At 39.7% G+C, this 12,696-nt stretch overlaps 1 protein-coding gene across 1 annotated transcript in view; it reads right to left on the bottom strand.

The window, feature by feature from the left end:
* HECW2 (HECT, C2 and WW domain containing E3 ubiquitin protein ligase 2) overlaps positions 1 to 12,696 on the bottom strand; it is a 171,624-nt gene that overhangs the window by 57,093 nt on the left and 101,835 nt on the right. Inside the window, exons 9-13 of the mRNA XM_077830363.1 lie at positions 12,570 to 12,665; positions 7,573 to 7,723; positions 7,071 to 7,174; positions 4,882 to 5,006; positions 2,472 to 2,657 (exon numbers count right to left, since the gene is read on the bottom strand). Of these exons, the coding sequence (XP_077686489.1) occupies positions 2,472 to 2,657; positions 4,882 to 5,006; positions 7,071 to 7,174; positions 7,573 to 7,723; positions 12,570 to 12,665 (662 nt within the window). The remainder of the gene's footprint in view (positions 1 to 2,471; positions 2,658 to 4,881; positions 5,007 to 7,070; positions 7,175 to 7,572; positions 7,724 to 12,569; positions 12,666 to 12,696) is intronic.

Here is a 12,696-nt window from a genome sequence, read left to right on the forward strand (position 1 = left end):
TAATTGCAGCACAACAGAGATGAGGTATGGTCACCATCAGCACAAGTACTAAGGCAAGTAGAAGATATATTTATGCATTGTGGCAAAAGTATTGGACAAGCAATGCACATGGTACAATTTAGGCCAACCAAGCCCTCATTTAGATCATACACATGCTATGATTCCTCTACTGTACTGAATACATTTTTCTACTGTGACTCAGCTTCCACTGGTCACTGCGGAAGCAACTACTACTTGTGGAAAAGCCAATTCATAATGGTGAGAACCAGCAATCATGAGCTAGGACACAGAAAATACACTTCAAAATAAAGAGCTTCCTCTGAGGCTTTACTCAGTGCTTCCTCTGTGTTTTATTACGGCTGCATTAATCACGATCACCAAGTACTACACACAGAAATCCAGGGTTTGATTCTCCCTCTGGAGGATATGAGTAGCTCCTACTGAACTCAAAATGGAGTTACTCATATTCTTCAGGGAGAGAACTGGACTCCAGGAAATTTAAGGGGAAGGGATCAGTGAGACAGAGAGGAAGAGGAAGAAAAAGGAAGTTAAAATAATTGCATCTCCCCCACCATTTTTACACAATGTTTTCTTTAAAGCTGCAAAGTAATAAATCCAAGACAACAACATACCTCAAGCATATTTCTTGCCTTCAGTTTGGAGTCTGTTTGTATTCCTTTCAGGTGTCAAACACATTACTCATGTGGACACGCAAACATTCATGGCTAAACACAGCCAAGAATTATAGACATAGGCACTTATTGTCTTAGTCAGACTATAGTCCTAATTGTTGCATGCAGTTTTGTTGAAGCTGTGTTGGTTCCTGGATATTAGAGATAAGGTGGGTGAGGTAATATCTTGTATGGGATCAACTTCTGTTGGTGAAAGAGAGAAGCTTTCAAGCTGCACAGAGCTCTTCTTCATGTTCTGGCAGGCTCTGGCGCTGCTTTGAGCTGGTGGGTCCTGGATTGTATGAAGCTTGCTTCTGATGATGAGCTTGGAGAGTTGGGCGGTTGCTTACAGGTCAGAAGAGGGGATTCAGGAAAGATTTCTTTCAGGATGTGGTCCCCATCAAATATGGTCTGTACTTGTTTAAGGATACCTCCTACTGGTTCCAGTGTGGGGTCAAAGGTCACAGCTAGGGAGTATGGTTGGAGGGAGGTTTATTATATCCTTAGTTGTCACCTACCAGCTCACCCATGCAAAGAACCCATACAAAGTATCATTAAATAGTTACAATCCATACTTGATGACAACCACTTCCTGACAGAAATCTTCCCTGAAACCCTTCTCTGGCTTTCAAACAACCCACCACCTCACCAAGCTCATCATCAGAAGCAAGCACTCCACAGACTAGGATTCAACTCAGAGCAGCACCAGACCCTGCCAGACCAACAGACGCGAAACCTGCAGACATGTCTCCATTGCTACAACAATCAACACCCCCAACAACACACCTTTCAGAATCCATGAGTCCTACACATGCCTATTACAGCATGTGATGTACTTCCTACAGCACACTAAATGTCCCAACAACAATTATGCAGGTGAAAGCAGACAATCACTATGCTCCTGAAATGAACTCATACAATGATAAAAGACAAAAACACTGCATCACTTGTGGGTGAACCCTTTTCACAAAGTGCTCACCCTATATCTGGGTGCTTATAACCCCCACCCCTACCCCCACCCCACCCCCACGACCGGAGAGATGTTAACTGGCCATTTCACCTTGAAAGGTCCTTTAAAATATGTGAACTACTTATGCTAAACAATATGTTCCACCTCGTATGTAGTTGTGACACTGAGTACATTTCACAGGCTTGAAGAACAAGTCTGGAAGCTTGAAAGCTTGTCTCTCTGACCAACAGAAGGCAGTCCAACAAAAGATATTACCTCCTCCACCTTGTCTCTCTCTAGTCCTAATTACCATTTATTTCTCACCCAAATAGATATCACTATCACTCCCTCACATGTTAATTCTAGTATACTTTTATTCTTTCCTATACCTATGCAAAGGAGAAAATGCCACTCTAGGTAACACTATTACAATGTAAGGCCACTGAAAATTCCCAGTGGTAGCTTCAACTTAACTTTTGTTTACTTAGCATTGAATATAAAATTCCAAATGTCACGGTCATACAAAAAGTAACTGTAATTGCCCCCTGCTCAACAATATTCAATAATATTTTCCCAAGGAAAGAAGCAGATCCAATATCACACCAACTTAAAAAAAAAAGGAAAATTAATGTAGGAACCACAGAACAAATTTAAACTTTTACTTCTGAAATAAATATCATAACTTTTCTGACAATGAACATTTCTAATTCAAAGGATGGGTTAAAAGATCCTAATTCTTTTAAAGTGGCCAAACTACAGCCTTAAATCTAGAAGGCTTTTAAGAGCAGATGCTTCAATCCCATCATTACAAAGACAAAATCCAACCAGCATTACATGTGTGTTCCAGGTACCTTGCCCTGATGGTCATGCTTCATTTCCCAACCTCTCGGCAGCTCCAGCTGTTTGTTAGCAAACATATTGAGGAAGCCCACCAAATCTCGATTATGCTGGTAGCGCTCAAAATGGTGGGTGTCCCGCCGGACTTTGGTGATCATGTGCTTCAAACACGTGTTGTTTGTAAACATGCGGTAGGCACTCTGAAAAATTCATAGTAAAATAATTTCAGGAAAAGACACAAGAAGTTAAACATCTACATAGACAGACTCAACAGTTGGATGAGTGTCCTACGTTCCAATGAGTGGATAATAACTTGAACCCCAAAGCACTTAAGCCTGAGTTCAGTGGGCACTGGTCCTTGCCAAGGAGCAGTCTCACTTGAATTCAACAGGACTGCTCACATGTTTAAAGTTATGCATGTTCCTTAGTGATTTGCTGAACTGGGGCCCTGACAATTAGATAAGTAGTCAGCAATATGGAAGAATGAACATTAAAGAAAGAATAGCAGAATGGGAAGCAGTTATGAAATAAACATTTCCCAATATATTTGTTCATAAATGTTCTATTCTTGCAGGCTTTTCCGAAGTATCTATATTTAATCAAACAAAAGTATTTAGCTCTTTTTCCCTGCAAAGGCAGCCTTCCTAATGTAAATTTATGGCCTGCAGCTCTAATAAACTTTGAAGGAAACTGTTTCCAGCTGAACAATAATAGCAGAAGAAAAGCCATGAAGTCTTCATTGCCTGACTCTATTCACCCAATGAGGTGCAAACTATATTTTCCAGCATTCCACTTCACTGATGTTGGTATAGTTATGACTGCTTCTTCTAGCAGTAAAATTGGCCTAAATTGCAGAGACTTCACAATGCCTTCTTAAGCATTCTCTTAAGGGTAATATATATAGAATAATGTAGCCATTGTACCTGGCAACAAAACTGAAAGTGTATTATAGTATGGCACTATATTCTTTCATGGAAAGTCACCAGGGATTGACATTAACATTGTTTTGACCTACTTGGATTCTAAAAGGACACTTGGCGTGTTTGATTGTAGCTCTACATAAACAAAAAGAATGAAAGTCACAGAAATACACATGCCTTTTTCTCATCAAACAAAAATGGACCCCTGCCTTATGAATTAAAGATGCAGCTATGCAGGCTAGATTCCATGAAGCTGATTGGAACGATACACACACCATACGATTAAAACTAACACTGCCCAGTAGTTTTAAAGCCACTGAATTATTAACAGGAGTACTTGCAACAGTGAAGTATTCATTACATTATTTCTATTTATAACATGCAAGGAAAAAATACTGAACAGAAAAACCTATGTAGGAAAGAGACTATTGGAGAATAAATAGGGAAAACTTTAAATCAAATATGGGGGAAAACAACACAAGAGTCCTCTTTTATTCAATGATTTCTAATGTACTTTCATATAAAATAGGTGAGTATGAATATGCTCTACTTAAATCCTCAAAATAATGTAACTTGAATAGTGCACACAACCGGCCATCTGCAGGGGTGTATTTAACCCTTTATAGGTGGATCAACTGTTGCAAGAAGCACATTAGTTATGTTTTGCAACATAAGACTGGGCAAACAGATAAGCCAAAAGTAAAAACTAAAGGCACTGTAATGCCTCTAAGGGCAGTTTTTATATCACACCCAGCTCCAAAAGAACACACATCCAGCTCCAAAAGAACGCACTAAAGCAGTAGGATTTCCTACATCTGCCTGAATACACTTACCAGTATATACTGTATCCAGTCATGTCTGTAGATTGTAAGCTGTTCAGGGCAGAGATTTATTTGTTTGGCACCTTCCCTCTATTGTATAATGCCATATACACTTACAATGCTGTATACGGTAGAAGCCATTACAAAGTTAATATTTACCACCATTACTGGAGTGATATCTGATAATGCAGAGATTCACTGTGTGTAAAGTAGACAATAACTGAAGCATCTCAAATAACACGTTGGTAAATGGGTAAATACTGGTTCTTTGACAGTTATCACTGTAAATAAACAAACAAAATACCAAAACAAACAAACAAAAAAAAGATTCACCATTGCATCATTCCAGTTTTCTGCACATCTAATGTAATGCAGTGGTGAACCAGACCCATAACAAATAAACGCTGCAGTTCCGCAGCACAGATGAAGTCGAAAACCTTGACTTGACTTAACAGCTGGTATACTGCCAATTTTCCAGTGTTTTCATGGATATGCACAGTTTGAATAGTAAAGTAATAAATGCCCCATACTGAGTAGCTCATCACATAGTTTCCTTTTTCATATCTTAGCCTCAAAATATTGAGTAAGATTTTTGTATATAAGAAAAATACAGAGACCACAGATGTGCCCATATTTATCAACATATATTTATGAAATTGCATGTCGGTATACACTGTACTCACAGGGTTAGAATGCAGCACTGTAAAGAACTCTGGACTGATAAGGAATTTCACCGGAGGAGACTGCAGCAATAAAGTAAGCCTGGATCTGGAGGTAGAGTGAGGCAGAACATTCTCCCTTCGGAAATCTAACAATGAAGTGAGTGACAAAGGTTTCCAGTAATAACTTTTAACAAAACCTCACTGCAAACAATGACACCGATTTGCATTATACACTCATGATAATTCCTTGATGGACATTTCTCTCTGGTTCTTAAAACAGTCTCTACATAAGTGTACCTCAAATAATCCTAATTTATCAATGCATGTTTGCTGAAGATATCAGAGGTTTCCAGGGTAACAGTGTAGTAATAGTTTTTAATGTTTTCTGATGTAAGATATACAGAAGTGCCGCTCTTACAAATCAGTATTTACCCACAGTCACCACACAATGGTACTTGGGATACAAGAGCCATATTCCTACAAATGGAAAAGGCGGCAACTGTGGTGTGTCAGATACCATTGTGCTGTAACTGCAGACAAATACTGATTGTTTTTAATGCCAACCAACGTGAATACATACAGTGCATATAAAATTAATGTAATTTGTTATATGTTCCACTTCTCCTACTACAAGATAGCCAGCAATGAAGCACTGATCAGTTGTACAGTATTTAACCAAAATGCCCACACAATGGAGGAAAGAAAAAGTTGGGTACGGAAATCGATCTCAGTTCCATGTTTCCAGATGGATATGATAAACATTTGGGTGTCCCCGGAGCAGTCGCTTTTGCTTATTGATTTCTCACAAATATCATGAACCGGAGAGGAACCATGGATATCATTTGTTATATTCTTTCAACTAGAAAGGGCAACTAGTAAGCCTCTTTTAAAACAAACAGGAGATTTGGATACAGATTTTAAAGTAGATGGGAGGTTGTAAACATAGATTGGGATCATGATCGTACCCAGGTCCACCAAAAATCATGCCATCTTCCATCCTTCACAAGCCCATTCTTTTATGTGTGTGACAATATGCACAGGGTCATCCTTCCTCACTAATTCTGGGAAGTCCAGCCATCCGTAAATGACAAATGAGCTCCGTTAGGAAGAACACTATACTTTAAAAAACTAATAGAGGAGACAGGAAGAGGGAAAGGACAGGTGTTAAGTGGGAATAAAAGCTGAGGGAAGAACAGGGACTTCGAATGGGGGGGGTGATCGGAGAGAGACAAAAGAAGGAAGGAAATGATAAACGCAAATGGAGAAAGATAGGGAACATAATAAAGGAGGGGAGAGTGGGAAACAAAGGTACTATCTGAAACAAATATGGAGAAAAATATGTCAAGCATTGAAGGAGTTCTGAAAAATAGAAGAGAAGAGAGATGAATAAGAGGAGAAAAAGATTCTGAGAGCTACTGCTCATGCAGTATTTCCCTCAATTCCTCCCACTGTATGTCCATCATAGGGACGCTGCCTTATTCTCAGATGACATTCTCATCACTTCTTTTGTGAAAGTCAGTAGTAGAACATCTAATTAGCTTCTTGGCACCTCCAGCAGTCCCTGTGCCCCTCCCCCCATTGCCAACAATGAAATTATGCACTGAGAAAGACCCTGACTTTTGGCTTCAAGGGGTTAACTTTAACAATGGAAAAACAATGGAAAAACCTCACAATTTCAGACTTGAAATTGCCTGACAAAATGGAGGATTCAGGTTACTTCTCAGATATATAATTCTGCTGGTTTAATTCATTCAAACTCTAAGCTCATCTTCCCTGACATTAGCAACAGAAGCAACACTGATAATGAGCTCAGAAGTCAAGAGAAGAAGGGGAATTCATATTAACAGAGTGAAAGGAATTGCTACAGAATAGCCTGCTGTTCTCTCTATGCCACCATTAATAATACTAATCACTAAAAAAGTTGACAGCTGCAGAACATTTTTATGCAAATGGCCTACGTTAGCCATTTACATAGTTTCCTAACATGAGAGAGTAAAGAAGCTGAAAAACACACACACACACAATTCTTCAACATGCTGATTGAATAAGTCCTAATAAGCCGAGCCATCGCCTGCAGAAACAGGACAGTAAATGATAGTAAACGGTGATCCAGTTCTATGCAGACAGAAAATAGGGTTCTCCTTATCTTGCTCTCGCTAAATGGCTGATTGGCTGAACTCTCCATTGAGCGACATCAGTTTTATTTTTACCTGCATTAGAATGATGGAAGTCAGTATCCTCTCCAGCTCCATCAATGGCATGTGGGTGCTCTTCAGGCCTATCATTAGTCATCGTTCGACGAATACTCTGATATCTAGAATTACAAGACTGGATTTACATACACTACAGGGTGAATATACCCTACATCTGGCTCTAGGAAACTCCAACTGCTGAAGCTTGTTTCATTTGCTTTTTCTCCTGTGCAGCCTAAAATCTACTGATGTCTGATTATTCATAGCCTTCTGTGGCCTGAATTTTTGTGGTTCCTTACCCATTGTTTTTGGCCAGGTTGCCATTGAACATTAATGGAACACAGATTATAGTAGCCTGCATCCAGATTCAGGGGGACATTCAGAAGAACCACACTTAAGATACACTAGTCTACAAAAGACGGCGCAGAGCTACTCATGGTAGCAGCTGGGACCTAGTCCTCATGCCAAGCACACTTTTGGTACTATAAACTTAATAATCACGGACAACAACAATTCTTACCGGCGATTCAGCTGCTCCATTTGCTGTATAGAATTTGACCTCTGGAGGATCTGTGGGGCTGGAGGAGCTGTGGGTCGCTGCCATGTTGTTGTTCTGTTTACATGATCCACGTAGAATATCCTCCCATGGCTGTCGATTCGGGCCTCCCAGTCTGAACAGCAATAAATCGTCATGAGGTATGATTTTTCTTTAAATTTTGCTGCTTTTTAAACTATACCTGTTGTCCTGAGTTTCTATTTCTCTTCTACAAGATTCCTTCAATCCAGCACTTTTTGATTGCCCTCTGTCTACATGACTCATAGCTAAAACCCCAGGCTTCTCTCAGATGTTATTCCGCAAATCAGCCTCCCACTGTTCTGAGTTTTTACAGAATTCACATGTAATATGGATTATCCAATATGTGCTGATGCTCCACTGACTAGGGAGTGTGTGACCCTCGGCAGAATCTGTGTGTTCACACCCTATGCACTAGTGCAATGATGTTTTGTACAAAATATGCCTTGTGAGGTATCATTTGAAAACTACCACCACACTGGTCAATAGTATCATTGTAAAATATATGTGACAATGCTGTATGTGAAATTATGGATACTCATTGATATTATGCTTTAAAGTCTGTGACTAAAAGGTGTTTAAACCAAGCATGCAAGGTGGAATGGATTAACAGGTTTTGTCCAGAAAAAAGGAAAGAGGGTGTGGCCAAATTCAGTGGGCTATTTATTTGTATTGTAGGTGGCAGCAGGAAGAGATAATTTGCACTTTAGCAATCACCAGCAGAGGAGGAACCAGCATAGAGCCTTATCTTCCAGAACCCATGGCTCGTTTACGGAGCATGAACTAATGAACTTTATTTGGGGATAGCCTTCAGAAGAATACATTTCAGAGGGTCACTGGACTATATGAAAGGGGAAGCAACCATCTAAATTATCCTTCACCATAAGGAGACAAAGAAACCAAGTGATTTGACCTCTGTGAGGGGTCCTAGCCAGGCCAGTCAGTAAAAATTTGGAAAGAAGACTGTGGGTGAGAGAAAGACCTTCTTGAACAAAGACTATCCTGCTCGGTGAGTGTTTTCACTTTTATTTGCTTGCGTCCTTTAATTTTAACTCAGTATCACTTAACCTGTGCTCTTCTGTGCATACATTTGTTTTACTTTTAAACTTAATGAACCCAGCACTGTGTTTGAACTGAAGTGATAGTTAACTCTGATTAAAGTAATAAGCTGTACTTTTGTCTCTTTAAAGAAGCAATAAACCTTACTGCTTCCTTAAGTGTTCCAGAGGAGGGCTGGATGCTTCCAGGCAGCCAGACAGTTTTGGGCAATTCAGGACTGGGGTGTATGTTGGTGTCACCCTGCAAGTAGTAACCACAGGTTGTGTTTGTAGGCAGGCTACTGGGGTCAGAGTGCTGAACCAAGGCTTCACAGCACCCAGACACAAGGGAACTGCATGCTTGTCTGCTGGTGCCCTGGATGTGAGCTACAGCAACAGAACATTTAAGGCACTCAGGATTACAGGGCAGACAGTGACACAACCTCTCAGTGGGTTTGTACCCCAAAACATTACAGAGTGTGAATCCCAAATTAAACAATTCAAGATATTTGGGTTCACTCACTTCATCTGCAGTATGCTGTGATGCAGTCATTGAAGTTTACGGCAGGTCAGAAGGCCAGGTCAAGTTCCATGCACCAAATGAGCTCCATTTAAGCCCGAATATATAGATTTAAGCAGAACTTCAGGGCTTGTCTACACTACCTACCAGATCAGCGGGCAGCGATCGATCCAGCGGGAGGGGATTTATCAGACGCGATAAATCAACAGCTGAGCGCTCTCCCGTCAACTCCGGTACTCCACCAGAACGAGGAGCGCAAGCGGAGTCGACAGGAGAGCGTCGGCTGTCGACTTACCGCAGTGAAGACACTGCGGTAAGTAGATCTAAGTACATCAACTTCAGCTACGCTATTCACATAGCTGAAGTTGCTTATCTTAGATCGACCCAGTACAGTAGTGTAGACAAGCCCTGAATTGCACCTTTATAGAACAGAGGTGACCTTTGTAAATCTTAACTAGTTGCTTTGATTTTGATACCTAGTGGTCGGTTTTTTCAGCTGTCAAAAATAGTAAGGCAGATTAGTTAATGATACATAATGTGTATTTCATTGTGATAAATTACTCTTTAGAGAGGAAAGATTATATTAAATGCTCTTCCAGTGCTGCAGTGTATTACTATGATAAATGAAAAACCACATTCAGCTAAGCATCCCTTAGCAGAATTCACACACACAGTAGAGTACTAACAAGAGACTGTGGAAAACAACCAGGCACATTCGTAGGGAAAGCAACAAATAAATGGAAGGAGACAACCTTAATTACTTGCATAGAAGCTTGTTTACCTCTCAGGATAGGCATGCCAATTGACCAAAAGTAATTAAGCTTGGTAAAACTAAATTTTTCGGAGTGCTGTAACCTCTTACTTGGCTTTCCAAGAGGACTGACTATTTCAGAGTATATAGAGATTTTATATTCAGGTGAAAAAGGCCTTTCTAGAGGGAAATTTGCCTCTATTTAGCACATATATTCTCCACTCCTTTCTTCAAATCAAGTCGCAGCTGAACAGTGTTGTGCAATAAGATCCCATTCCGGAAAAGCACTTGTGAACATGATTAACTTTAAGTATGTAACTAGTCTATTTTCTTCAAGTTAAGCACAGGCTTAACTGCTGCGATGCACTGAGACTGCAAAGTCATTACTGAGGCAACCATTCAGATTACTGCCTCCTTCTATCAATTAAACTGGATGCAAACGTGCTTACAAAAATATATTTTTAAAACAAAAGCTTGGAAGTACAGTGAATTTGCATAGTTTCTATGCAGTTAATCAAGGTTTTAGAATACCAGGTCATCTGTTTTTTGCTTTCCCTATTAATACAGTGAGTAATTTGTAAAATCAGCATATGGTTTATGTATATTGCATAAATAATATATATTTTTCTAATTTTTGATCATCATCTATATGGCAACTGGAATAACTATTTTTCTTCTGTCTCAGCTTGATGTAATAACACCAAGAACGTATCCCAAAGCACCCTGAGACTGTGGTACGCTGCCCACAACCTTTGACTGAATAAGCATGTTCCATTACAGTGAGTGTTGCTCCAGATAACATCACAATATTAATAATGTAACATTCAAGCACATTTGCAGACAGAAAAACTGAATCCAGATGGCATTTAGTGTTTTTTTCTGGTTTAAGTTTTATTCATAGCAGCAGAAGGATAATCTGTATATACCCTTGCACTGTTCCTTGATTTTTTTTTCTCTAAATATTTATAGAAGTATAGAGGCAGGGAGGAGGGAGGGAATATCAAGGCTCAGTATTCGGTACAAACACACACACACCCTCCTAGTAAATGACAGTGTTGCAATATTATATTGCAAAACAAAATGTAAATATTATGAGTTTTTTTTTGAAAGGTAACAATTATAGCAGACACAGCTTATGAGAAAAATAAGCAGTTTGTATATACATCACTGCAGTATAAAAGCCACCTCTCAAATGTTTCTAATTTATTATATCTTGACTTGATCTCATCTAAATATTTCCTGTAAATGTCCTGTATCTTGTCAGCGAGAAAAGTGATGAAAATGCCAAAAATACTTATCTCCCCCAGGCAGGACTCTGAAAAGAAATACTGTGTTATGAGAAATTTTAAATTAAGGTGTAGGGTGCTAACATTCTCTTTGGCTGACCTGGTAGTTGGGGATTTTTGAATGACAACACTATCATGACCATTTGTTGTAACAGAATCAAACTGGAGCAAGAGGATAATGGGCTTCATACAGTACTCCTCTGAGGTGTCTCGTTACTAATGCCAACACAATCCTATTCCATATGGCAAGATTAATATCTTACTTTTTATTAAATTAAATGGGGAAAAATCCTGATCCCATTAAAGTCAAAGGGAGTTTCTTTTCTGCTGTTTGACATCAGTCTTCAAAACCACCTGCCTATTCTCACCACCCCTTGGGAAACAAAGAATAAGTAGTCAGGGCTGATATAGGTTAATGATTGTCTACGAAGGTGATGTTGGTAATTGGCCTCCATATTTTGGGGGGGGGGGGGGGGGAGGGAGTGGAGGTAAACAATGTTTCCCCACTAGCAGTGTACAGGTAGATGATATAATCCTTCCCCTTCAAATATTTAATACTGACTGGGTTATCACTGGGCCAGGGTTATTCATGTGCATTAGTCAAGTAATTGAAAGCAACGTGCTAGCCACATCTACAATATTGAGTAACGATTTCTAAGCCAATTTAGAGGCATCCAATAGTTAAAATAAACCTAGATATTAAACTATGTCCAGAGTGTCTTCATGTCCTCCACAAAACAAAAACAATTAAAATAACAAATGTTTAATTTCTTTTTACAACTAATTGTATCACCATTCCACTAATGATCACTCTTTGGATCCATCAGCAATGAGAACATTAGCGCCCTACACCTACTGCATCCCGTGAATAATAAATATATCCCATGACACAACAGCTGAAAGCAGGAAGGTTAAAGCTTCAAGTTCTCGCTTTCCAACTGATCCTAGAACTCCAGTTAGCACTGTGTGTCGTGGAGTTACGTTATTTCAGTGTAAATCTCCACCAGCTTTGAAGTACTCCACAGCTTCCAGAGTCCTTGGATATCTTTGCTTCCTAGCCCTTACCACAGCACATCACCACTCATCTGGATCACAAGTTGAAAAGGCAGTTTCTTTCCCCCATACCTCTCTACCAACTTCATTTAGTGGACGACCACAAGAGGTTTAATCAGCATAGCACATTGTGGTACTTCCTAAACCGAACAGTCTCTCTTACAAAACATTTCATAGCCTTGTTCCCCACATAGAACTCCTCTGCTGATCTTCGTTCTCGTTGAATTACAGGGCCATATTACTCCTAGAGTAGCTCATATCCTGAACATTTTGATTAAAGTAAAACAGAATCTCACTTGGTGGCAGAGCCTCATCCACTCTCTGATATCGGCTAGCATCCTGACGTACTGAAGGTAGAGACCTCAAAGTCTGGTGGCCATTGGCTTGGGAACCTAGAAATAAACAGAGAAGACATTCTGCTAT

The sequence above is a fragment of the Eretmochelys imbricata genome, chromosome 11 (assembly GCF_965152235.1).
Source record: "Eretmochelys imbricata isolate rEreImb1 chromosome 11, rEreImb1.hap1, whole genome shotgun sequence".
In the NCBI taxonomy this organism is placed as follows: domain Eukaryota; kingdom Metazoa; phylum Chordata; order Testudines; family Cheloniidae; genus Eretmochelys; species Eretmochelys imbricata.